We start from the raw sequence: 25,859 nt of genomic DNA on the forward strand, positions 1-25,859 counted from the left end.
CAAGTCTCCATAACCACTGTCTCTCAGATTCTTTTACTTCTTTAGCGCCACTCATACCAGTGTAAGGTGTCAGAGCACTTTACACCACACACACATTGCACAGAGACTATCATATGTGTGTAAATCGGTGTATAGAAAATGTGACATCAGACAGTACTATAAGGTGTAGTGTAGGAGTGGCATGTCATCGATACTGGTAGGCAATATAATCTAAGTTGTTATTCAGGAAAATACAAATTCAGAATATAAAACTTAACATCATTGTTAGGGGTTCTCTTTCATAATAAGAATTGTTTTCTACCCAAATGAACCCTTTTCACAAGATTAGGATGATAAAAAGACTGGGCAAAAAAAACATATAGCTCTAACATATATATACCTTACAGTTTACATGCAGTTCTAGGATGGCAGTTAATAGCTCAATGTTCTATATTGGCATTTTGACTTGTAACAGACAAGTAACAAAAGGAGCTCCCTTACAGAAGCAGTAGCCCACTGACCTATTTACATTATAAGCACTTCCTTATCTGCAGCAGGCACTTTAACCTACTGCGCTACCTTTAGATGAGTCAAAACTTTTACTTGACAAATCTCCAGTCCCTTTCCAGGAAGACTATTAATCACCGGACTTCTCTTTACATTTCAATTGCTGTCTGAAAATTGCTGGATGCCATGAACGCGGCAGCAGGTGCTTTTAAAATGGTAGTACCCTTTTAAAAAAATGACGCCCCCACCCCAAGTCATCGCCCGGTGCGGTCGCACCGATCGCACCGCCCTATAGCCGGTCCTGACGTGTCTAACTGTTCCTAGCCCATATTGAAGATTAAGAGTGGGCCTGTTTGAAAATGTAGGTCAGTTATCCTGGTACACCAGGATGTACATGCTTACACGCAATCCGGCTCATGTCCAAACTGAATGAAAACTGAGCAACCTCACCAAAGACAGACTGGCTCATCGGGAAACAAAGACAGCCCAACAGAGCACGGCCGCTCTTAAACGTGAATGGCTTTTTAGATGCACTAACCTCTCAGGAAATCTAGTGACTCCTTTATATGTGGGTTCACGCCTGACACCAGGCCATACATGATCGCATACAGTGGTGCACGTTTATACTGAACACATCTCACCAGGAGTGGACTGTGCATAGAATACTTCATCACAAGCGGAAACAGACGAAGGTCTGCAATGGTGAGTCTGGAGCCTAATGAAATGCCCCTAGACTGCCAAAAATGCTGAGACCAATGTGTGCTAGATTAATGCCCATAACATAATCTATATAACATAAGTACACGTTGGAATATACATTGAGCGCTGCAGACTCATGCAAACTTCCGGTAGAGGAATGTATCAGTTTCCCGGCCATTATACATTTAGGTTGAGACAAAACGTACAGGAAATGATTTTACAGCAACACAACACAAATATGGAAATTTATATTTCTCTTCACCTTCTTGCCAAGAATACAGTGAGTCATGTTTCTTTTTTTTTTTTATTTGCATCATCTCTGGAATTGTACTGGACTGTCCATTCATGTTGCTGTGCTGAGGCCCAGGCATTTAATCCTATTAATTGACTCTCGATATGTTCGTTTGTCTGGGAAGGGTGTGGTAGTGGGAGGACAGTTCAGATCTAGCAGCCATTTAATCTGCTGGCTCAGTCCTGAGTGTGTCCAGCACACAGATCCTTGACTCAGAGGGAAAGAGCATTGAGACACGAGGCTCCCCCATGCCTCACTTTTGTAATGCCAAGAGCAATTGTTTCCCACTAAGCAGGCAATGTTGTTTTAAACTATGTTTTGCAAACATATGCGATGGACATTACAAGTGTAAGAATAATACAAAGTAAAAATGCTGTCCTCTAAATGTGGTGCACATATGTTTGCAAATAAAAGTAAGTGAAAAATGTCCCTTCACAAAAATAAATGCAAAGAAAACCTAACATGAAAGCAGAGATTGGGCAACCAGTGCTGGAGTGGACCACTTTCTTGTCGGATGTGCACACATGAAAGCACAAAAGGCTGTCCCTCACTACTGGAGAGAGCCAATGGCTGAAGTAGGCTGAACCATTGCCCCATGCTGTGGGGATCGGAAGCAAAAATGTAATCCATTTAAAGTTGAACAAAGAGAGAGTGTGTGTTCAGTTTATCCTTAAAAGGGAGGAGGGGCTTAACTTTGCTTTTGAGAGAGCATAAAAGCTAAAAAAATGTGCGCTCCTACATAAGAAGTTTATAAAAATCTTTTTGGAAGTTAATAGGTCAGTGGGCTGCGCAGGAAGGTAAAAATATTTTCTGCTGCGAGAAATTAATATAAATAACTTCAACAAAGTGGCAGCATCTTGTTTTTATTTTAAAGTTTTTATGAAGTGAAATATTCTGCTCTGCCAGCTGACCATCGGGGATCTGAGCGATGATTCCTTGTTTTCTTTTGATGTAGTGACATTAATCAATTTTGGGGCCAGAATAAAACGTTTCTCCTTGATTGCCTTTTTGGGGGTTCGGGGAGGGAAAACAAAACATTTTGGGAGTTCACAAGATCTATTTTCCTCACAGAAGGGTATGCCTAGCACAGCTCAGTCTCTATTAAGGCGATTAACCAACGTCCCCTGATCAGTGGGCTATGGCACCTGCTGCATTGTTTTATGCACGTTTGAAATCACGGTTTCTTATCTTGGACTTTTTACCTTAGTGCTCAAAAATGTAAAATGAATGCCATTGATTTTGATATTAGTTACGCCTGCAGTTTATAGCGTTATATTCATAGAACAATGGGGCATATCATCAAGGGGCGACGATAATATTATTGCCGCTTTAGAGCCCGTTTTCGGGTAAAAAGCGGCGATAATATTATCGCATTATCATCAAGGGCACGCTAGCGCGTGATTCCTTGACGTATCGCCCTTTTTTCACATGCCTCGCATCGATAATGAGATGCAAAGGAGGCGTGGCTGTGAAAACAACATGGGATAATATCGCGAAGGCAGCTTCGCGATATTATCAAGGAGGGTTACCAATACATAAAAAAAGTATGCCTTAACGCAGGTTTTTAACGTCTGTTAAATACCTGACTATGGCATACCTAACATGGGGGGTGGATTGTGTGGCTAAGACCACAGGCCCCATCATCTAAGATATCGCCGTTTTCCACCATGGAAAACGGCGATATCCCCATTATCTCTGGAATTTTTATCGCCTCGGCGATGCGCGTTGTTGGTAACAGATGTTAAATTCCTGCATTAAGGCACACTTAATGTGATTTTAAATATCGCTAACCCTCCTTGCCAATATGATGAATCTGGTTTAGCCATATTTTCCCAAGGGACGCCTCCTTTGCATCTCATTAGCGATGCAATGGGAGGCGTGCTGACAAGGGGTGCTATTTCCAGTAAACTGTCGCTAACAGCTGTTAGCTACAGCTTGCTGGTAGGGCGATAAAAATATCGCCGCTTTAACGGCAAAAAGTGCCGCTAAAGCGGCGATATTGCCCTTGATGATATGCCCCCTAGTTATTAGAATATCCCACCCTGGTCGCTGGTGAAGCGTAGCCAGATATGTGCGAAGAGAAGTCAGGCTCGACAGGGTAGTATTTTTGTCTAATGGTAAGTACAACCAGCGCTTGAATTATAAATATGAAAGTATAGGTACTCAGTTTTCCAAAGTCTCTCTTCGCTACTGAGAAGTACATGAACTCTCCTATTAAAAGTATTGGACCCCTGCTGAGAAATGTAGGTTCTCTCCCATTCATTGATAGGAGTGCCGGTCCTGAGTACCTGTGAGTACCTGCCCATTTGAAGCACGGAGTACAACAACCACGTCCCAACAAAGCCAGAAGGTTCATGATTAACACAGTGATAAACAGTGAAAGGAGGGGCTTATCTACAAGCCCCTTGCGCCGCCGGTGTGTCACTTTTTCCCATTTTAAAATTCGCCCACACTCCCTACGACTAATAAGGATTCATGAGTAGCCCCGATCCGATCACTTTCGATTTCAAATTAGGGAAACTGTGAACGAGAATCGGGAATAACTTTAAAAAAAATGTATACAAAATAGCCAGTATCTTATCACAAATTCAAATTTTCCCTCTAAAATGAACATTTTCAAAGGAGAGCTATCAATCCACGTGATAATCTAAATTAACAGTAAAAACCATAATAAAATCCAGCCAGCTGACGCTGCTTAAAATAATGTACTCAAATGACCCTGGCTGTGGCATAAAACATTACAGCAGGAGTTGTTTTTTCTCATTCTTTTCTTTCAAGTTCAGTGGCTGAGTCACCCCTTGTTTAATCTCTGCTCCTGGACGGCAAAGCCTTTTTCTTGAATCTAATCCACTCCTTCAGTTGTTTGGATTATGTGGTAGGGTTTTTGATCCAGGCTATAAACAGGGAAATTTGTTAACAACGCAAAACCAAAAAATAGCATTCAAAGGAGAAAAAGGCAAAGCTCGTTGACCACACAGTTATGGTTGGAAATGGACGCGACTCGCCAGGCAGTGAGGACGCGGGGGAGGAAGTGACGTTGACTGCGCAAAGAACAGAAGCGCAATTATTTTTCATATGACTGGGAGAGTCGAAAGCAAAGTGTAAATGGTTTGTCATACGCACAAGCAGTGCTGCGTGCATGGAGAAAATGGTGCAACAACACAGGCAGTTTGTAAAAACAGGAATTGGCATGCTAACAGAAGTACAAGTTGAGTAAAAGTGATACAGCAGGTGAGCCTGAAGTAACTGATGCCAGCCACATAGGCCCAGCTGTATGTGTCACCTTTGGCCACTCAATAGGATTTTGGAAGAGCGTGCCAGTTGATTGACAGGAACATCTACAGACCGCGTGAAAGGGACTCAACAGCTCCAGACGTTTATAAGAGCTTAGAGGATGTTACTTGTCAACTGAATAGGATGTTCTGATCATACAGTAGAAATGACACAAATCAATCAGAATCATAGGATCAAGTAGGAAGCGACAAGCCAACTGAACAGGAAGTGCAGCAGAAAGAGAGGCTGCAGCAGAACACGGACCAGGGCTGGATCCTATGCCGCCCAGAAATGGTTAGGAGACTGGCCTTGGATACAGCTCCTGCTCGAGGGTCATGGCAGAGAGTCCTTCACATACTGCTCGGCTCACGAACCTACTTGAGGTGTTTTTTACATTTGATTCTTCCGGAGGAGAGAACCTGACCCACTATGGTAGGGGAGATGGTTGGAAGACAGGCCTTGACTTCTCACTGTGGCACAGGTGCCTGGTAAGGAGGAATTGGTTGATGATTGAAGCATCTATATTGATTATGCTGATGTGCCTTGTGTAGAGTATTTGATGCCTGATTGTGCTAGACATTCCTAGAGGATAGACATAGAGGAGAGGACATGTCTCCCAATCCCACTATGGAACAGAGGCATTGCTTCCTAACCTCTGTTGGAGTTTTCCAGAATGTAGATCTTGAACTCTAATTCTACTGAATCTGAATGCAAGGAGTACACTGGGTTCTAAGACTGTGGCTTGTAGAGAAATATTGACTTTTGACCCCAGATAAGGTCCCTGCAAAAGATGCAGTGACACCCAATTCCACATAATATCCCTGGAAAATATGCATTACATCCTGATGGAAGTTTTAGAAAATGTGGCATTGACCCCTGTAGCCAGATGGCAGTTTCAGGAAGAGAGACCTTAATGAACGATCCTAAGAAAGATTCCAGAAAGGTAAACCTCAACCTCAGAGTCTGTTGCGGCATTGATGCCTCAGCTTCTGTCCTGATTCTATTGCAAACCTTTGCAAGAAAAAGGACATTTACTCCTGGCCTCTCTGGTAATGCTTGAGAGGCTTCAGCTTCTGATCTTGCTGGAGATACTGAAGATGGCTGGAAAAAGGATCTAATTCCTCAGACTTTATGGACAGCCTGGTGTAGATGCCTTGACTTCTGTTGGGGGTGCACTCAAGAAATGCAACATTTGATTCTTCTGTAGATACACAGAACAGAACAAATGAATCCTAATGCCACCAGAGGGGCCTTAAAGAGAGGACCTGCCTATAGATGGAAGTGCTTGTACAACCGGCTTGGCTCATCCTGCTGGAGTTCCCGGATCAGAGGACTTTACCTCTAATTATGCTGCAGAAATTTGCAAAAGATTCCTTAACTTCTAATACTTATGGAGTGCCTGGACAAGAGACCTTGATTTCCCACCAACATAGAGATGCCTCAGTCAGAAGCCTTCATTCCTGATTCATTCGGGAGTAAAGGAAGGCCTTGACTCCTGATGGAGTGTCCGAAGAAGATGGCTCAACTCCTGGTAAATTGGAAATGGCTTGATGAGAGTTTTCGATTTCAAATGGAGGTATCTGGAAGAGAGGCATCGACTTGTAATGCAACGGAAATGGCTGTAGGAAAGGTCTTGGCTCATAACCCTTCTAAAAGTGTTTGAAGAAACAAAACTTGGCTGCTGATCTGCTTGAACGTGGTTCGTAAAAGGCCTGGACCCCTGATCATGAGATGTTATTGAAGATGAAGGCTTGACTCCTTTATTTTGGCGCTTGTTGGAAGAGAGGCACGACGAAAGATGGAAATATCTTGAGAGGAAACCCCGACTTGTTTATGAGCCTGAGGTGGTTGTAGGACACCTTTGAAGCTAGATTCTAATAGAAGTGTCCATCAGATAGGCCTTTGCTCCCCATCGCTCCCACTCCCCTTGGAGATGCCTAGGGGACAGTGCTAGACTCTTGGTCTTGTTAATGCTGCATTCATGAGAAGCTCTGACTCCTGATTCTGCTGCAGAAGGAAGTAGGTGAAGACTTCAGGATGAATAAGCTCAGTACTCCTATAACTGTATATTTGAAAAATAATTGGACTAAGAGAAACATCTAGGATAAGCAAAGTTCCATACTTTTATGTATGATTTGGGCTGCTTTCGAATTTTCAGCCAGGCTGAGGGCTGGGGCATAAGGATTACATAACACAGTATTTATTTAACTATGTTCAATTGATTTTGCTCTTTGTACTTAAATATGTCTGGTTGCAACAAGCATTTTTGGCCCATGCAAACTCCTTTTGTGGCCTAAAGTCCTGCAACAGAAATACCTATTAGTAAAGAGCAGAGGCCCAGCTGGTAGTGTAGCAAAGTTTACTGGAGCCATGTGTTCATAGGCAGTATGGGAAGCCACATCATAAGATAGTTTAGGTGTCAAATATTTTGATAATTTACATATAAGCAGCCAATATTGTTCTTTCATTTCCATTTTCTCCCATCAATGGACCCACAAAAGAATCTTACAAGCACTTCCTCAGGACTGAAGTATAGTGTGTGTATGTGCGTATGTATATTCATTCAGAAAGTCTTTATTTATGATTATTCATCTTAAAAGACATGCTATACAAATCAATTTGGAATACAACAATCAAGATTAATAACATCATAGTTACAATATAATAACACAATTCATTAAAATATAAAATGGCCGTAAAATCAGCTTATAAGTAAAAATGGAAGGAAGCTATGTTGAGCTACGATCCTCCGCTCCTTTCCCTGATAGCCCAAGACCAACTAAGGAATTTGGCTACTCCAATAATGATTAAGTCTTTGTCACCAATTTTTAACAACCTTTTAGCAATCAGGGCAGAGGCTGTGCCCAGTGAGCAACACAAAGGTTTAAGCCATGTGTTTCTAGGTAATTGATAAGCTGGGCAAACATAGAGGAGATGGCTTATGTTTTCAGTATGTTCAGGGCAGAACGGACACCTGTCTCCCAAGCCTGTTTTCCATTTTCTGGTAAAATCCCTTAAAGGGAGCGTTTCCACCCTGAACTGGTGAAACAGCCTACGATCTCTGGGCTTGGTAATCAAGTCCCAATAAGCTTCAAGAGAAGGTTCGTCTTTAAAGTCCAAAAAGGCTCTGGTCAAAGGAGAGTCCAGTAGTGTGGTATGCCTTCTTGATTTGACCAAACACCAGAAAGCCACTCTTAAATCTGTTTTTGTTGGAATAACAGTAGATTCCGGAGAAAACCAGAGGTCTCTCATGCCCATGTCAATAAGGAGGTTTTTGATGGTTTTTAGCCATGAAATCTTATTATAATAGTCCAACCCCCTTACTTCAAGAAGGGCCTTGGAAAAGTGGACTAATTCCTGGTTAGACCACAACCTTCTCCAGAAATACAACATTTTTAGCTTAACAACATCCTCAATGGGATTACAGCCAAGATCAAACAGTAGGGGAATTCGTGGGGTCGATTGTGGGAGGCCTACTAGTGATCTAAAAAATTTATTCTGGGCCAGTATTAGGTCGGACAAATTACAATTCCCCCAGATTTCTGCACCGTAAAGAACGGCTGGAGCTATTTTCGTTGAGTACAACTTGATTACTGGGGCTATAGGTTTGCTGAGAGATAACCTGTGTTCTCTTAATAGAGCTCCCGCCAGCTGTGAATGTTTCAAGGCCAAGAGCTTCATCTGGGGGGCCCAGCTCATTTTTTCGCCAATGGTAATGCCCAAGTATGTAAAGACCTTGGCCTGTTCTAGTGGCTTCCCCCCTATAGAGACTTTTGCCGAAACATCACCTGCCCCATGAAGGACCATAAATTTTGTTTTGTCCACATTAATCTCTAACTCATGTTCGCTGCAAAAAGCCTCAAAACGAGATGACGCCCGTTGTAATCCCTGACGAGTTTTGGATAATATCAGGGTGTCATCAGCGAACATGAGTAGAGGTACCCTTTGTCCATTCAATTTTGGTGCGTCAGTGGGGTGGTCCTCAAAGTAGTGTACTACCCCATTAATAAACAACGAAAACAGTGTAGGGGCCAGGACACACCCCTGCCGGACTCCCTTCTCGACCTTAATTCTTTTAGTGACTTCGCCTGGTTTCCCCCACCGGACCTGGGCATAGTTGGAACTGTGGAGCTTAACCACAAAGTCAACTAACTCCCTGGGCATCCCTAGCCTTAGTAAAACTTCCCATAATTTTAGTCTTGGGACAAGATTGAATGCGGATTTTAAGTCCACAAAAGCTGCAAAAATGAGGCCCTTACCCAACAGGACCTCCTTCCAGTAGATTAAAACAAATTTAAAAACCTGATCCAGTGTCCCCATGCGTGCCCGGAACCCAACTTGGAGAATAGATAAAATCTTATTATCATCAATCCAGCTATGTATTCTACCTAAAATGACACGAGCAATAATTTTTTGCAGTGCGTCAATAAGGCTAATTGGCCTGTAATTCCCTGGTGCAGCGCGGTCTCCTTTTTTAAAGATCGGTATTATTTCGGCGCCCGACCAGGATTCGGGGAAGGGAGTTCCCCCAGCCAGGGAATTCATTAGGTTAGTAATATAGGGGACCCAGAGATCGTTATCCTGTCTAAACAGGTCTGCTGGAATGCAGTCTGGACCGGGGGCTTTGCCACTTGGTATGTTTTTCAGAACCGCTTCAATCTCCTTGGTGCTAAATCTTAATGGGACCTCTATATTTATTTGTAGGATAGCGGGACTAGGGGTTCGTACTGGGCCCTGTTGATATTGTGCCTTGAAATGGGCAACCCAGCTATCTGGTTCCACATTGTTGTTTGGGACTAGAGGCCTTCGTCCATCTCCCCGCCTTATTAAGTCCCAAAAATGGGACATGTTCCTGCCTTTACAGGCTTCCAGCAGGTCCTTCCAGTGACCCTCATCCCACTCTTTTTTTTGCTCGTTTTAAGGTGGATTTATACTTTATCCGTGCCTGCTTAATCAGTGCATAGGACCTAGATTTGATTGCAGACAAGAGGGCTTTATGGGTGGACCTACAGTGAACGTTGTACCATGTAATGGGCTCGTGTTTCTTATTACTCCCCATGGGTTTTGTGTTAATAAAGTAGGTCTTAAGCCTATTTATAAGGTCCGAGTGGATCTTTGGCAATTTGTCATTAAGGGACTCTTGTGTGTTACAGGTGTTTATTTCACCCAATGCACTTGTTATCAAAGCCCTAACTCCTAGCACCTTGGACTCGTCCAGTGCCACCTTGTCCCATTTGACCCGCCTAAAGTCATTACCAATTATTAATGGGGCACCACTTTTTGTTGGATTTTCACTAATCTGTTGTGCGTATCCCTGGATATCCATTGTCAGAATCAGTGGATTATGATCGCTTTCAGGCCTAGCTTGTATAACCATGTCAGACACGATGTGCCAGATTTCCAAGTTGACTAGAATGTGGTCAATTCTGCTTTTCGTTCGACCATTATTAAAGGTCGGTGCTCCCTGGGCATCAGATTTTGTTCTGCCATTCACTGCCCTGAGACCCCGTTCCAGACACATCCCCTTGAGCTGTAGCGCTGCCTCTGTCCATTTGTTTATAGGTTGGGAGGTTAGCAGGGGGACGCCCCAAAGGGCATCCTCCTCCTCGCTCAGCCTACCATCATCACCATCCAGGGGTTCAAAACTTGTATTGAAATCCCCCAGGATGATCAGATTGTTTTTGATGGAGCCTTCCGCAAGAAGGGATTCCAGTACTGTAATGGTCTGGGAGCTCTTACCACCCGCTTGTCCCCTGGCATATACATTAACTAAGGATAGTGTTGGCCCATTCTGGAGTTTAAGTTTAATTGCCAGGATGTCCGGGTTGTCAATAGGAATTTCTTCGATAGAAACCCCATGGGTTTGCCTGACCCAAAACGTCAGGCCCCCTACCGGTCTACCCCTAGGCCCCTTTCTCGCGGGTCTTGAGAAATTCAAGTATCCAACAATATATATATTCTCTACGGCCCATGTTTCCTGGAAAGCCCATATATCCACTTCATTAACTAGGGTTACCCAGTCAGCTATGGCAACCTTGGATTCCAGGCCGGCAATATTCCAAGAGGCAATGGCCATGGAATCTCTTGGGACCAGGTTAGTCGAATTCCCGGCAGCATTTGGATGCACAACAGGGTGTCTATCAGGGCTTATTTGCGATAAATGGATTGCCCTAGATTGATCATCAGGCTTTGAGCGTAGAGGTTGGTTGCTTATTAGAGCCTCTACGGTGGTGATAATTACACCTTCCATATGAACTCCTGAGCCACCCGTTCTTTGTCAATCTATATCTTCGAGGGAAGACAGTGCTTCGAAGCGATTTTTGGATTCAAATCGTTGCTCAGGGCCTGAAGTGGCTCCCCTAAGGGTTCGGTCATTTATTTGTTGTCTTCCTATGTCCTGTTTATAGAAGTACCCTAATGGCAATACACGGATTGATGACCAATCGCTTGATGCATATCCAGCGGAATCAAGGATATCATAAACCAGTTCAGGTGACCTAAAGCTTAGAACCACACAGTCCCCAGCGATAGATTTTTCAGAGTGACCAACCCAATCTATCCTTCTAAGCATTTTAAAGTCCCTGTATAGCCTATTGCCTATATTTGTCATTTTGTTCAAATAGTGCAGGGCTTTGTTCTTAAGAGATGTCCAGTGCTCTTGTGAATTATGTGGTAATATGGGCACGTTTGCCAAGGTAATAGTATATGGGGTTGCTTGAGGTGGCAGGTGAAGAAAGGGGCACTTAGGATGGTCACCTGTCTTGTTATTGGTAGCCTGTCCTCGAGACTTCATAAGAGTCGAAGTTCCGTTGTTCGATGATGCTACCATGATGGGTATGGCTGGCGGTATATTCGCCCTTACTACCCCCTCTTGTTCTCCCACACCCCCCACTCGGTCTAGAGAAGGAGTGGCCCTAATCTGATTGTCACGATTTTCCTTGGCCAGTGGCAAGGATGAAGGCGCCCCTGCAGCTGCCTCGGTGCAAGATTTAAACGTAGCCGCTTCTGCTGCACAAGCGCAGGCCTCCTCTATTTTATCTAACCTTTGGACTACCATGTCAAGGCGTTTGCATAGTGGCTCCAGAATGGTAGCTAGCTTTTCTTCTAAAATGGAGGTAAAATCCCTTGTGGTCAATAAAGGATTTTCCACTGCTGGGTCGCTAGCTATCACTTCATTAAAAGAAATATTTGAATCACCTAGGGCAGGGGTGTTGGCCAGATCGTTTGTAGCGGATGTGGCAGAGGCTTTTGTTTTAGATCTAGTGATTTTAGGTGTGTAGCAACCCTTCTTAGCCTTTTTGTATTGATCCTTGACAATTTTCCCTGAAACTTTCGTTCCCCTTGTCTTGGCCCTTACAGAGCTGCTCTGGTTACTCTGGGTGGTAGTGGCGGAGGGTGATACAGACAAGGTTGGAGCAGCGCTATTAGCGGGAGTCAGGGACTGGTCAAGGGAGTCATTTGTTGAACTTAACGGGCTGGGGGCGTAAAGTGGGGTATTGGAAGTGGCCCCCCCTCCCAACAGCCTAGGATCCAATGATAATCTTCTCTCAGTGGCCTCAATTTCATGTATCAACACTGATTCAGCACGTACTAAGAAAGCGTCCAGAGTGCCCACTACCTTGTCTCCAGATCTCCATTTTGGCATGATGGCGTCAATAGAGTTGTTGTCTTGGAAACTCTGGAAAACTCAAAATCGTATCACCGGGCCAGTGTCTGAAGACAAGTCTTAACAAGGGTTAACAAGGGGTGGCCCAGCCCGGCCTCCTCCGGCCCCGGACGGCCACAGACGGTCCCGCCCTTGTCCCGGGCTTCTCCCGGCGCCACCCGTGCGCGTCCCGCGAGGCGGGAGTCAGAGCCGATTCTTATGCGCCTCCTGGCGCGAAAGACGGCGTCGGCGGCGACTTCCTGCCGCTAGCGGCTCTGGGTGTTGAAGTCCAAGGACCGCTCCGCGGCCGCTGTAGGTGTAAGAGCTGCGGCGGGAGACCGGTCAACCAGGGAGCCGAGCACTTGCCAGGGAAAAGGTCAGCTTGACACCACCACGGCCCAGGGATAAGTAAGTAAACTGCCCGCTCAGCCGGAGTCAGAGCCGATTCTTATGCGCCTCCAGGCGCGAAAGACGGCGTCGGCGGCGACTTCCTGCCGCTAGGGGCTCTGGGTGTTGAAGTCCAAGGACCGCTCCGCGGCCGCTGTAGGTGTAAGAGCGGCGGCGGGAGACCGGTCAACCAGGGAGCCAAGCACTTGCCAGGGAAAAGGTCAGCTTGACACCACCACGGCCCAGGGATAAGTAAGTAAACTGCCCGCTCAGCCGGAGTCAGAGCCGATTCTTATGCGCCTCCTGGCGCGAAAGACGGCGTCGGCGGCGACTTCCTGCCGCTAGGGGCTCTGGGTGTTGAAGTCCAAGGACCGCTCCGCGGCCGCTGTAGGTGTAAGAGCGGCGGCGGGAGACCGGTCAACCAGGGAGCCGAGCACTTGCCAGGGAAAAGGTCAGCTTGACACCACCACGGCCCAGGGATAAGTAAGTAAACTGCCCGCTCAGCCGGAGTCAGAGCCGATTCTTATGCGCCTCCTGGCGCGAAAGACGGCGTCGGCGGCGACTTCCTGCCGCTAGGGGCTCTGGGTGTTGAAGTCCAAGGACCGCTCCGCGGCCGCTGTAGGTGTAAGAGCGGCGGCGGGAGAGCGGTCAACCAGGGAGCCGAGCACTTGCCAGGGAAAAGGTCAGCTTGACACCACCACGACCCAGGGATAAGTAAGTAAACTGCCCGCTCAGCCGGAGTCAGAGCCGATTCTTATGCGCCTCCTGGCGCGAAAGACGGCGTCGGCGGCGACTTCCTGCCGCTAGGGGCTCTGGGTGTTGAAGTATGTATATATATAAGTGCATCCACCTGGGCTCCTTCAAGTAAAGTTTCGTGGTGATACGTCAAGCGGGGATGAGGAAAAAGAGGCGGTCCCAAAAGCGCTATTTCTTAGGTTAATTTCCATAGCAAAACTTGCAATCCGAGACAGAAAAAATGGCTAACTGGAATTGCTGCAAATTTTCCAAAATGTAAGAACGTTACTTAGAAAGAATGCTTTTGATGATTTAGTGTAAATCTATTTTGCCATTCTCGCGAAAGTAGTGTTTAAAGGTGGCCTCAGTTGGCATGAAGTGGTTCAAAAGTTCAGTATATGCACTAATTGGCCAATTTAAAGGGAAGTAGTGAATCCTGACTGGTTGTCATGAACAATATGTTGTGGCAGCCATTACACAACTTAGGGACATGGTCCCTGCATCCAGGAAATTAATATGAACTGGTGATGATATGAAAAGGTGAAAGTATCCTTAGGTACAAAATTCTAGTTGTAATTTTAGGGCCTTTTTACTTGGGGTGTAGGAATATTGGATGAAGTAAACTAATATACTACCACAGTAGTCTCTTCTGCTGAGTATTAAGGATGTGATGACGGTTTTAGCTGGCTCTTTACTAAAATACTGTGGTGGCTGTTGACATGAAAGATTCAGTTTGATTTAACTGCTGAAAGTGTAATGTTTACCTGTTGAGAGCAGATGATGTCACATAACTGTGAGGTGTAGCCTAGGAGTTTGTGTGGCATGCAATGTTTTAGTAGCATTAGTACACTCAGGGTGTATTAGTCAACACTGGTGAAGCATGGGCACCCAGGGAGGGAAAGATCCACCGACAGTACTCACGGTTGCCCTCTCATCTCAACATACTTCTGGGAATCAGTCACCTCTTCCCAAGGTGCCCCTTTCTCAAAATGTACTGCTCAGTCTCCCTTCGCCACAAAATAAAGTGGACTCATCTTTTCTACTGCAGTGGCAAGACATCTTTTATTCCTTCCCTCCACCTCCTCCAGTTCTTAATTTGAGCCAGTAGTTGTCGGTGGGGGTCACTGGAACTTATTTTTGGGTACCAGCACTTATTTTTACCTCTTTACCTCTGTAGACATTTCCCAGGTGCAAGGGGGGGGGGGGGGGACACAAGTGAGGGAAATAAGGAGGAAGACAAAGAAGGAAAATCCATCACAAAAGGTGAAGGCAGGAACCTACAAGAGTGAGATAAAGGGAGGGGGTATTTGTAGTTGATTAAAGGGGAGTGTGGTGGATTCAAGAATAAGCAGCTGTGGTATTAAGGGCATCTACATTCAACAGTGGTGGGTGTGGGCTTTGGAGTAGAGCTTTGGGCACCCGCACTCATCGGAGCAGCGTAATTTGGACTCCACCCTTACACGTCACAAAATTGCAAACTATACACCTGCACTTGACATTATACTCGCTGTGTTCCTTAATTTTCTTAATGTGTGTGAAGCATTTAAACGCGTTACTAAAATATATCACAGTAGAGACTTTATATGGGAATGCACTAATATTCAGTTAAAACGTGAAGACATGTAATCCTCATTTATATTTACACTTGCTTTTCAAGTTATATTGCATTTATTTTAAAGGGGACATTTTCAAATGCAAACATGTACTCCTTTCTCATGTCTTACGTTTATTCCTAGAGCTACATGTGTATGTAAAATCATGTATTTGAAGTGCACATTAAATGTTTAACTAAAGTTAGCCTGACTACAGGCCTCAGTTAAAATGCAATTTGCTTTGCCAGGAGGTTTTCTCCTTCCCTTGCAGGATTATTATCATGGTATTTGTTAGCTGGAGAAAGGCTTATTGTCTGTATTAGACGACAGATAGAGAGGCCTGAAGGGAAACTTGGCAGTAAACCTGGAGAAACAATGGTCGAAAGATGCTTTCTGTTCATCATGTACAGGATGTCAAGTTGTTCAAGGTTGAGAAACAAAACTACAGTTCGATACGGTATGAACCTGAACTGATGTTGCAGAGGCACTCAAGCAGACCGGATTGGTCCCTGGTGGTGTGAGAGAGATAACAATTTTCTGATTCTCTTGTTACTTTTAAAGTGGTGTTCTCAGTTGTAGGCAGAGCAGAGCAGATTCCCTTTAGACTTTGAGAGGTACAGACATCTTTGCTTGCCCTATTCTTGAAAGTGTGAAGCTGTATGCTAAACCCAATTTCTTTTTACTGTAGGCTTCTACTGAAGTCTGACCATTCTGACACCTTCCTCCTTTTGTCACAAGTTCCCGATTTTGGAACCCTTAATAGATGACTTTATATTTGGTTTCTGTTGGGTAGAGGATCTTTCTTCCAAAGTTTATTTATGGTACACCTGTTTATTTTAATCTATTCTTATACAATTATTAAGATTTTGATAGATCATTCTGTTGTGCCTGAGCCTGCTGAGATATTTCAGCATACCTTTTGTTTAGCTGCATTTACTGAATGTATTTCTTGAGTGCATATATACTGGATTGATTGGTAATCCAAAATAAAACTCTTTAACCATATTCAGTGATTCCTGGTCCTTATTGTGGAGTCAGACAGGCTTCACAAATTAGAACTGTATTGAGAACTCCTGTTCAATGCTTCATGGCAACTGATAAAGGTCTGTATAACCAATGGTGGAAAATCTCTGACGGCTTGATTAATTGCGTTTCGGGGTCCAGTGCTCTTCCAAACTCATACTTTTAGAAAGTCTGCACTCAGCCCCCCCACCCACGGCCCCATGAGGTCTCTAAATCCATGTTAAACACTGCAATAATCACTTTTCTGAAATTGTTATTACAATTCTCCCTGGAGAGGAATCGAAACCCACGCACAAAGCAGTCCTAATGAGTACCATGTGTCGCAGCCTGTTCATTTTTCTTTCTTATTTTAGAATTAAACATTGCCCCCACCCTCTCCCTTCGCAGAGACACCATCTCGAAGTAGAATTTATCTGATAACTCTGTCTCCCCTCAAATGTTTTTGGAGCTGATGATAAGTTTTTGGTATCTGGGTGAGAGTTCGCGAAAACTAACTCCATTCACTGGAGGGGTAGGAGCACCGGGTTGCAGCAGGGCAGTCTATCTGCAACAGCTGGCCTAAAAGTAGAGGGGATTTTTATATTTTAAGAGATGATGCCGAGGTCATTACCTGAAGTTGTTTGATTTGGAGCAGTTGGGTCAAAATACAAGTTGTATATTTTCTGAGTAATCAGTGTTTTCTTTCTCACTCTCTCCAGTAAGCTGTACCAGAAGGCTAATGAGCCCTTTACAAAGATCTGCCTTCACTCATTTTAATCTCAGAAAAAAAAACTCTTTCTTTCATCTTTCTGAAGTTGATAAAATGAGTGCCAATGTGTTTGGGATGAGCAGGGCCTGGTACTTAAGATACTATGGAATTGGAATGTATAGGGTAGCAAGGGTCAGATAAAACAGTATCCTCTTTCAGTAATTGTGCACCAGAAGTCTCTGATACTACAGGTGTTGATAATTTCAGGATGTGCAATGATCTACCTGTTGTAAGTAGGACCGTGACTGCTACCTTGGAAATGGCATTATCACTCAAATCATTATCACTGCACCCAATGCCCGCACAAATTCCTCAGTTCCAGACTCACCTCTTTAAAGAACACTACATAACAATGCGTGAACATCTATAACCCTGCTTCTTCTCTATTACTCACTGACTTTATGATTGTCTTTCACCCTGCACAGCACTCTGCAGCCTTTTGGTTAGGTTCAGTCAATAGATATAGGATATACAACATACATTCATTTGGGCAATGTCTGAACCTAGGAAATTATCCAGTTGTTAATTGATGAAGTGTTTGAAGGTGGAGGTACAGCAAGAATAATATATTCCCACAAGATTTTTCATTTCTTGTTCCACCAAAAACAGAATCTAGAATTACAGGTAAGAGTTGTTTTGTTATTTTGAAGTAGCCATGATGTGCTACCGTCAGCGAGGCAGAGCCCCCCTGAAATGAAATGAAAAAGAATTTCTAAAGCGCATGGCTGCCCTTGAGCGTCCCAGCGCTACGTGTACACACAGACAGACCTCCTCTGAGCCGCATCCAGAGATGTTAGTCATTCTGGGGGAAAAGGAACGTTTTAAGGGATTTTCGGAATCTGGTCAAGCTAGGTTCTTTCCTCATTGATGTTGGGAGGGAGTTCCATAGCTGACCCGTGTTTATTGAAAAGCGGCGTCCTCCGGTCCTTGTTCTTTTTGCTCTCGGGATAGCTACCAGGTTTTCCTCGCCAGAGCGGAGCGTTCGTGCTGATTTGTAAGGGCGGATCAAATCTCTGAGGATCGGAGGGCCTGTGCCTTGGAGGACTCTGAACACTGTACAGAGCGCTTTGAATTTCACTCTCGCTCTTATGGGCAGCCAATGGAGCGCTTTCAAGGCCGGTTTTGCTGACGTTCTTCTGGGTGTGTTCGTCAGCAGTCTTGCAGCTGCATTCTGTGCCCTCTGGAGCACGTTCAAGGTGTATTCCGGTGCAGCCAGGAAGAGGGCGTTGTTATAATCCAGTCTTGACAGAATAAGGCCCTGTACCAACAATTTCCTAGAGTCTAATGGGAGTAAGGGCATAACTTTCCGTATTGAGCGGAGCAGCCCATAGCAACACCCTGCAGTTTTTTTCGCCTGAGTGTGCATCGACAGCTCCGGTTCAAGCCAGACGCCGAGACTTTTTATGGATCCCTTCGGGGTCGGAGGATCTCCTAAACAAGTCGGCCACATACATTTGGGGAGGGAGGTGCAGAGATTTCCCAGCAACATCACCTCGGTTTTGGAGGCATTAAGCTTGAGTCTTGAGTCGGCCATCCATGCCATGATGTTGGTAAGGCAGGCGGCAAACTTCTCACCCTGGCTTTCTGCGAGCGAGAGCGAAACAATCAATTGGGTGTCATCCGCGTACGTTGCGAGTTTCACTCCAAAGGGTGCGACCTCCCCCTCCGTGTCAAATGCCGCGCTCAGATCCAGGAGGACCAGGGCTGCTGATCCTCCTGAATCTAAGATGCACCTGCCCTCTTCTACCATGGTGATCAGCGCCGAGTCAGTGCCTTGACCGGGCCGAAAGCCAGTCTGGGTGTGCCGTAACAACTCTCTACCCTTCCTGAGCAGGTGTTCATTCTTGTAAGAGACTGAAGAAGGTGGGAGGAGATGAGAGAGGTCATAAGGTCAGCAAAGAGAGATAGGTGTATCCAGCCAATGGAGGGTGGGGACTGGTAAGGGGGTGAACTTTGAGGAAGATGAGGAATGCCTTATACACAGCATTAATGGAGATTGGTGGCCCTTTAGGAAGTTGAGGTTCCATCATTGTTACATCAGGAGTGGACGGAATAAGTGCAAGAAACGCAGAAGGAAAACAGAGATGAATAATTGAAAGAGGGTGGCGAGACTGAAAAGACCAAACAGAGCCAGATTCTCCTCATTCGCTTGGGACATGATCTTGCCATTGTTAAAGAGTGAATTGAGCAGTAGCCTCTGAAGCGACCTTATAGAATGTTGGGCATTACGGCGCTATAAATATAAAGGCCCTTGTGCAGTGTGTTGCCCAAAGGTCAATATTGAAAGTGAAGAGAATTAGGTCGGTTTTGCGTGACCCCTTCAGACCCACTGATATTGGCAGGCAAATAGTGTTTCTGGGAATTCTCTCAGGATATTGTGTTTGAAGTTTCTAGTGGCATATTTTAATACATTTGGGCAATGTGATTTTGAAGGCATTTGGTCTCATTTATTAAGGTGTTTTGAGAGTGAAGAGAGATCCGACAGGGACATTTTAAAATACTTACAATTATATATTTGCAGGTTGCCAAGTAGGCAATGTTTCTATAATTTGACTTTTGTGAATCTTCAATTCTTAATCTTTGAGCTTATTCCAAAAATGATCTCAAGATGAGGTCAGTAAGCTATTTTCTTGTTCATAATAACGCAAGGGAATGAGAAATGAACTTTTCTTTTATTCTCATTGCATATATGATAAAGGTGTAACAATAACATCATAAGACAATACCAGGTTTTTCAACTTCAGTGAACGGTTAACAGTTGACTCCAGGCATGTTAAAAAAAGAGGGAAACTTTGTTTAGCTGGACAAGGGTGGATCTTTTGTCATTTACCCTTAGACCTAATTCCCAATCCAATGTCAAGGTGGGTGGAAAGGGTACTCCTCTTGATCCTAACAAAAACCAGTTTAAGCAATAAAATGTATTATTGTATCGCTATACAATATAGGGGAATGAGTGTAACAGACTTATGTCTGGGTCTTTTTTGTGTATCTCTACAGCTGAGATGGAAAGGTGTGAAAATCTTTCTTAGAGGGACTGTTTTGTAGGTGGAATCTGATTCTGTGCTCATTTGAGGGAACAACAGTAATCTTTCTTCTGTGCAGACTATGTTTCAAAAGTTGGTCAGAGTACTCTTATTCAGAAGCAGAACAGAGAAGTAACATGGCGGAGCCTTAAAATTGCTGTATTGTTTGACAACTCGCCATGAGAGGGCAGTAGACGAAATTCTCCATGAGATTAAAATAATGGATTTTAAAATGTCTTTCCAAAAGAAGGCTATCCCTGCTCAAACTTCTGGGACAGAGGAGTGGCGTGGGCCTATAAGGCCAAATTTTAAGCAGATTAATCTATGGCCACGCTGGAGTAATTCAGTTAACATGGCAATTCCAGTGCGGATGGAGGGGAGGCACTTGCTTCGGCAAGATGGTCACCTGGCTGCCAAGCAAGTGGAGGCAGAAGCGGAGATCATCTGTCACAAACAACATCACACCCCACAGTAGGTTCAGCATTGGGGCCATCGACAAAGATGTCCCATGAGCATCGGCAGGTTTTCCAATAGAGGTCAGGGCTAAGTTCCCCAGTCTCTGATCGTCATCGATCACCTGTGCACCATTCTCTTAGCTAGCTGTTCCTGAATGCGCTCCTCACATCAGGCATTTACAGCAAGGAGCTGCCTTCTTGGCGTCCATCTTGATCTCCATGTTGGACACCTCACTCCACATTACCTGGTAAATTATCCAGCGTGGATAACACTTTAACGTGCCAAGTGTGGTAGCCGACTGCACATTTTAGCTATCAATTCTAGCATCTATGGCAGTGTTTTACTTACCTGTTTCAAGAATCCATGGAGTGCAGCTGAATGAACTGTACTTCATTCGTAATAAAGTTGATAAGCAGAGCAAATATGAGGCTAGCGCCATTTAATTTCCTGTTCCTTCTTTTTAAGAATGAGGAACGGCTCTTTCTCATACTCAAACATTTGAGTACCCTGCCACCTATTTGTGGGACCAGAAAATGCTTAAAAAATTCATAGATCTATGTAACAGTGTCATTCATGCACGAGTAAGTGCAACATACACAGCACTTGCCAGTTCCCTTTTTTTTCCGCAGGAACCGTCTTCACTCATCCTCAGCGATTTCCTAATGCTGAGCCGCTGCCAATATGCGCTTGGAATTTTGATCTTTGTTGTTTTTCTCTTCCTTTCATCTTACTTCATTTCTGGTTGCTTTTGCTGCAATACTGACATTAAGCCAAGCACGTCAAGCCATTAACTGCCTGAAGCAGCTGACCTGCAAAACCTCTGTGTTTCTTGCATGGGGAACACTCATTCTGTTTATGTCACCTCTGTGTGAGCTACCAGTGGTAGGAAGTCCCTCTGAAACCGCTTGAGTTACCTGCTTGCTACGGGTACATCAGTTCTGCAGGCAGTCAGGCATTTTTTCTTTAGGCAAAAGAACCAGAAGGGGCGAACAAAGTTTCCACCACTGGGAGATGGTCATAAGAGCTTTTTCTCCCGGTGATGTAGATAGGTACTCTACCCAGTGATCCTCCTGTGTAGAGGTTGGGCCCTCACAGGCCAAGAAATATTACTAAATCATCTTTTCTCCAGTGTAAGGCAGATATTAACTCCACCCTGCACTGCAGCTAGAAGGCTCTTCTCATCAGAGGTCAATTAGATGTTTGAAAGTTTGGTTAAGCAGACAACACACAGAGGCAGATCCCTCGGAGTACAAATTCCAAAACTGTGGAACATCCTTGAGCTGTCCTTGAGATCTGAACCAAATGACAGAGCTTCAGGAAACTCCCAAACCACGAGGGCTATGATCAAGAACATCAGCTATGGGCACCCACCTATACCTGATGGGACACATTGGCCCTTTCCAACATCTTTTCTCCTCTGTCAGGTCACTGCTTCATTGTTCATCATGCTCTCTAAAATAACCACATTATGGAGTATCATGCCACCTCCTTTCTCCCTTTCACAGGGATTGACAGAATTCTAGAGGTGAAAACATCTTCACACTTAGAACCCCAAGTAGGAGCCTTCTCATACTCAGGTACCAGCTAGCAGTTGGGGAGGGGGGCATCTGAACACATAGCAACATTTTTATTTCTGCCTCAACCGGGGTACAGAAGAATCAATGTGTTCTCATTTGACCTGCAGGTATGTTGGGTGTGATCTGATCTCAGGAGTGCCTGGGACATAGATGACCACTGATGCGTGCATCTGCTTAGTCATGAAGAATGGCTGTGGTCAACACTTCACACACAAAAACCCTATATCATTCTCTTTATAAGGGCTGAGGAAATGAAAGAGACCACACCATTTTAATACACACAATCATAAAAAGCAAACATACCACAACTCAGGCTCTCCAGTTATGAAAAACAGACATCCTCCAGTTCATTCAATAACAGGATGACTTAAAGGAAGGACCCTACAGAAGGATTTTTCCGAAAAAGTTTCGGGATGGCCTCACACACTGCCTCGTTGTCATGCTTCATCATTGGCCATCCTGCGCTCGCCTGAGAATACTCTAGTGGCGGGCAGCCCTCGCCGTGATCAGAGAGACTGTTCATGGATGTATCAGAGCGATGGGGGATCCTAAGAATTAGGAACCCCGTACACCTCCCTTTTTAAAATCCAATATTTATTAATAGATGGTGTAGGGGTGATTAAAAACAAACATGGGACACTTGAGGCACTTTTAGGATGCCTGTGTCCTATTCATGTTGACATGTTTCACCCCAACAAGGGCCTACACAAGGGTCTGGGGCTTTCTTCAGGACTAGGATAAGGTTTTCCCTTTTTGGATTCCCAAGAATAGTGTCAGCACTCACTCGGTGTACACTCAAACATACTGTACCAGTTCCTAATTTCTGGTCAAAGTATATGATATGGTCCCCAATTTTAGGACAAGAATTCTTCATGGAGGAATGGGACGAGTGGAGCCTTGTGGGTCAAACATTCGTCAAAGGTTTTGCCCTGCTGGAGGCACCTCTTCTGGTGTCACCTTCCTCCCGCGAGAATAGGTGCCTCTAGCAGGGTGAAGCGCAGATGCCAGGGCGGCTGACTTTGGAGAGCAGGGCTCACGGTTCAATCTCCAGCGCCAGAGGCAGATCAGTTCAGCAATATGTGACTTTGGGCAATTGATCACTTAATCTCCCCGATGGCCCCCAGCGCCTTGAGACCCTTACGGGTGATTAGTTTGCGCTTTACAAATACTGGGTAATGATCCAATATGAATGAAAAGTCTATTTAGCCTATATCTTCCATCAGGATTTCAGATGCCTTGTGTGCCACAGTGTACAGAATGCAGTCAAGAGCCAAACAAGTTGACAAAACTGTCGTCTTACCTTGTCTCCGGGCTGGGGGCGCATCACAGAAACGCGGTCGTAACCCTTCCGCAGCAGCACCCACAGGGCGTCCAGCTTCCCCTGCAATTGAAGGAGAATGAGACAGGGATTGAGAGAATGGTTGTGAGTGTGAGTACATATTCTCAATGCCCTTAGCTTCAGTGAACATAGGTATTATATTTTCTTCCCATTCACAGGTTCTGTGAATATTGAACCTCAGAATATCGTGGTACAAGAATATCGAGGACAGAATATCGAGTGACGAAGTATCCAAAGTTAAGTGCATAATGGGAAGTATAAATACACCATTTCTAACTCCACATCTATGTTTCTTGAAGATATATGTACCGCATAAGTACATTTATGTGGAGTTAGGTATAGAAAATATAGAGTAATAATTATGTGCACTGCCCGTCAACCAATCTTTAAAAAAGTTATGTGATTTTTTTCAGCTTTGTATGAAAAATGGCAGAAAATAAGTAAAGGAGTGTGGGGGTAGAGAGCACATTCGACAGAAGCAAATGGAGAGTAAGGAAATAATGAAACAGACATAGAGTGGGTTAAAGAATGGAGATTTTTATAGTGCATGATATAAATCAAAATACCTCCAGCAAATGCACTGAAAGGTGTAACTGCCAAGAACATTATTGGATGCATTATTCTCTTTGTGCATCATTGTAAGGGGCAAGTGACCGCTTATATGATCCAATAATCAATAATGTGTTACATACCAAAAGTACTTTCACCTACGCTGATTGCTACTCACTTTATTGGATTTTTTGCTGTCTCTTCATGAGTGCTCATCACCAGTTTGCACTGCCTGCATCCTATTTCTTTTATTTCACTCGAGCTATGCATCTTTTTCCTGTGTTGAGTGGCCTATGATTTCCCAGCATTCACAATTTATTTTTCCTCAGTCCTGCATTCAGTTCGGTTTATTTTCCCACCTACATCTCTTTTGTTTTCCTCAGTTTCTTATCTTTGTATTGTATTGTATTGTAATTGTGTTTATGTTGCACTTCATGCATCTGGAAATTGGTTTGTTGTCAGGTAACCTGTTAATCCGTTGTAGATCAGTAGAGTGGGTGGCCTGTGCGGCACCTGGTGCAGTGTTGTGTGTGATGAGCAGAGCTTTGCTTGTATGGTATTATATGTAACTGTGCCTCGATCTCACGTGGAGTGGAAACGAGCCCGCTAGGACACCTCAGCAGGGAAGGCATTGATGTGTTGGAAGGGTGAGGGAATGCAGCATGACCGTTGTGAGGAGTGCTTTAGTGTGGTGGGGAGTGTTTTGGTGTTGTGGGTATACCATGTTGCTGTTATCGTGTGCCTGTTTTTTGCATGGCGTGGATGAAGGAGCGTGAGAGACAGCTCTGCATGTACTCTTGCCTACCATCCTTGAGTGAGATTTGGAACCACTGTGGGGTTATTTCTTTGGTGTTCATGTCCTACTTTGTGACTAAATTTTTTTCTGTCACAGTGCAATCAGCTTAGCCTTGCTTTGCCTCTCTTTTGTCCTCTTTCCTTGTCATCTTCAGAAATCTCTCTCACTCTGTGCCCACCTTTCTCCCAGAGACAGCATTCCTAACCAGTACAACAGGCACCCCAGCTCTACTGAGGGCATGGGCCTGGGTCTGACAGGCAGCATGCAGGCCAGCAGGAGAATCAGTCCTCCAGTTCCTCTTCCGCTGCTACAGCAGCCACCAATCCACTTTAGTTTGCTCTTAGTATAGTCCAACCGGTGGGAGGCAGGATTCAACCTTTCTTCCCAGGGTGGTGATCCATCACATCAGACAGAGCGGATTTCCCAAGCGCACCTGTCCTTTCCGTCACAAGAGGTGTGGTTGTTCCTTTTCAAAAGTGCCATTGAGAGTATTCTGGACTCAGCCCTATGGTGCAAGGGTGCCTGTGAGGGCGCTAGGCAGCTAAATTTAGTACCAGCGGTAGGGAGAACACAGGGGTGCGCCGTATTCTTGTAAATACGGCGCATCCCTGCGGTTTGAAAATGTCGGAGAGTAGTGCTGCTAAATTTGGCGCAGCTCCCCGCTCCACATGTTCTTGTGAAAATGCTGCAGTGTGTTTAAGCTTCCCGAAAGACAATAAACCCTAAAGCATGGTTCTTTTGATGATAAACTGCGGCTAAAAGGTGATATCTACTCAGGGGCTGCGTTGCAATTCAATAAACCTTTCTCAAATCCCAGTGTCTACACTTAACCACCTTTATGTAACTTTAGGCAAAACTCTTTACTTCACTGCGCTTCATATTCCTTGCCTGTCAAACTTGAGAGCTCTTGAAGTAATGAAGTTCAGGAAATCTGTTTTAGAAAAAGTCACTTGTTTGCCATTTGATAAATGATAATGTTGCTTCACATGAAATAATATGCTATACATAAAATGCACATGACAAATTAGTCTATTTGTTCTCTCGTGGAAACAATGTCAGGCGGTGGGGAGGATTATTGAAGTTGTGTTAATCTTTACAAACAATTTTATGTTCATTCAATATAGTGATGCAACCTAATGTACTGAAGTGAGACAGTAAGGAGACCTTCTTTGGATTTTAAAGTCTTATCATATGTTCATATGACATTTGTTGTGTGACATGCCAAATCTTTCACTAGCT

At 44.5% G+C, this 25,859-nt stretch overlaps 1 protein-coding gene across 2 annotated transcripts in view; it reads right to left on the minus strand.

The window, feature by feature from the left end:
* ANTXR1 (ANTXR cell adhesion molecule 1) overlaps nucleotides 1–25,859 on the minus strand; it is a 493,093-nt gene that overhangs the window by 8,159 nt on the left and 459,075 nt on the right. For both annotated transcript variants that reach the window (XM_085636306.1, XM_085636307.1), the window contains exon 17: nucleotides 23,237–23,317. In XM_085636306.1, coding sequence (XP_085492432.1) covers nucleotides 23,237–23,317 — 81 coding nt within the window. The remainder of the gene's footprint in view (nucleotides 1–23,236; nucleotides 23,318–25,859) is intronic.

This window comes from Triturus cristatus, chromosome 11, assembly GCF_964204655.1.
Source record: "Triturus cristatus chromosome 11, aTriCri1.1, whole genome shotgun sequence".
Lineage (NCBI taxonomy): Eukaryota > Metazoa > Chordata > Amphibia > Caudata > Salamandridae > Triturus > Triturus cristatus.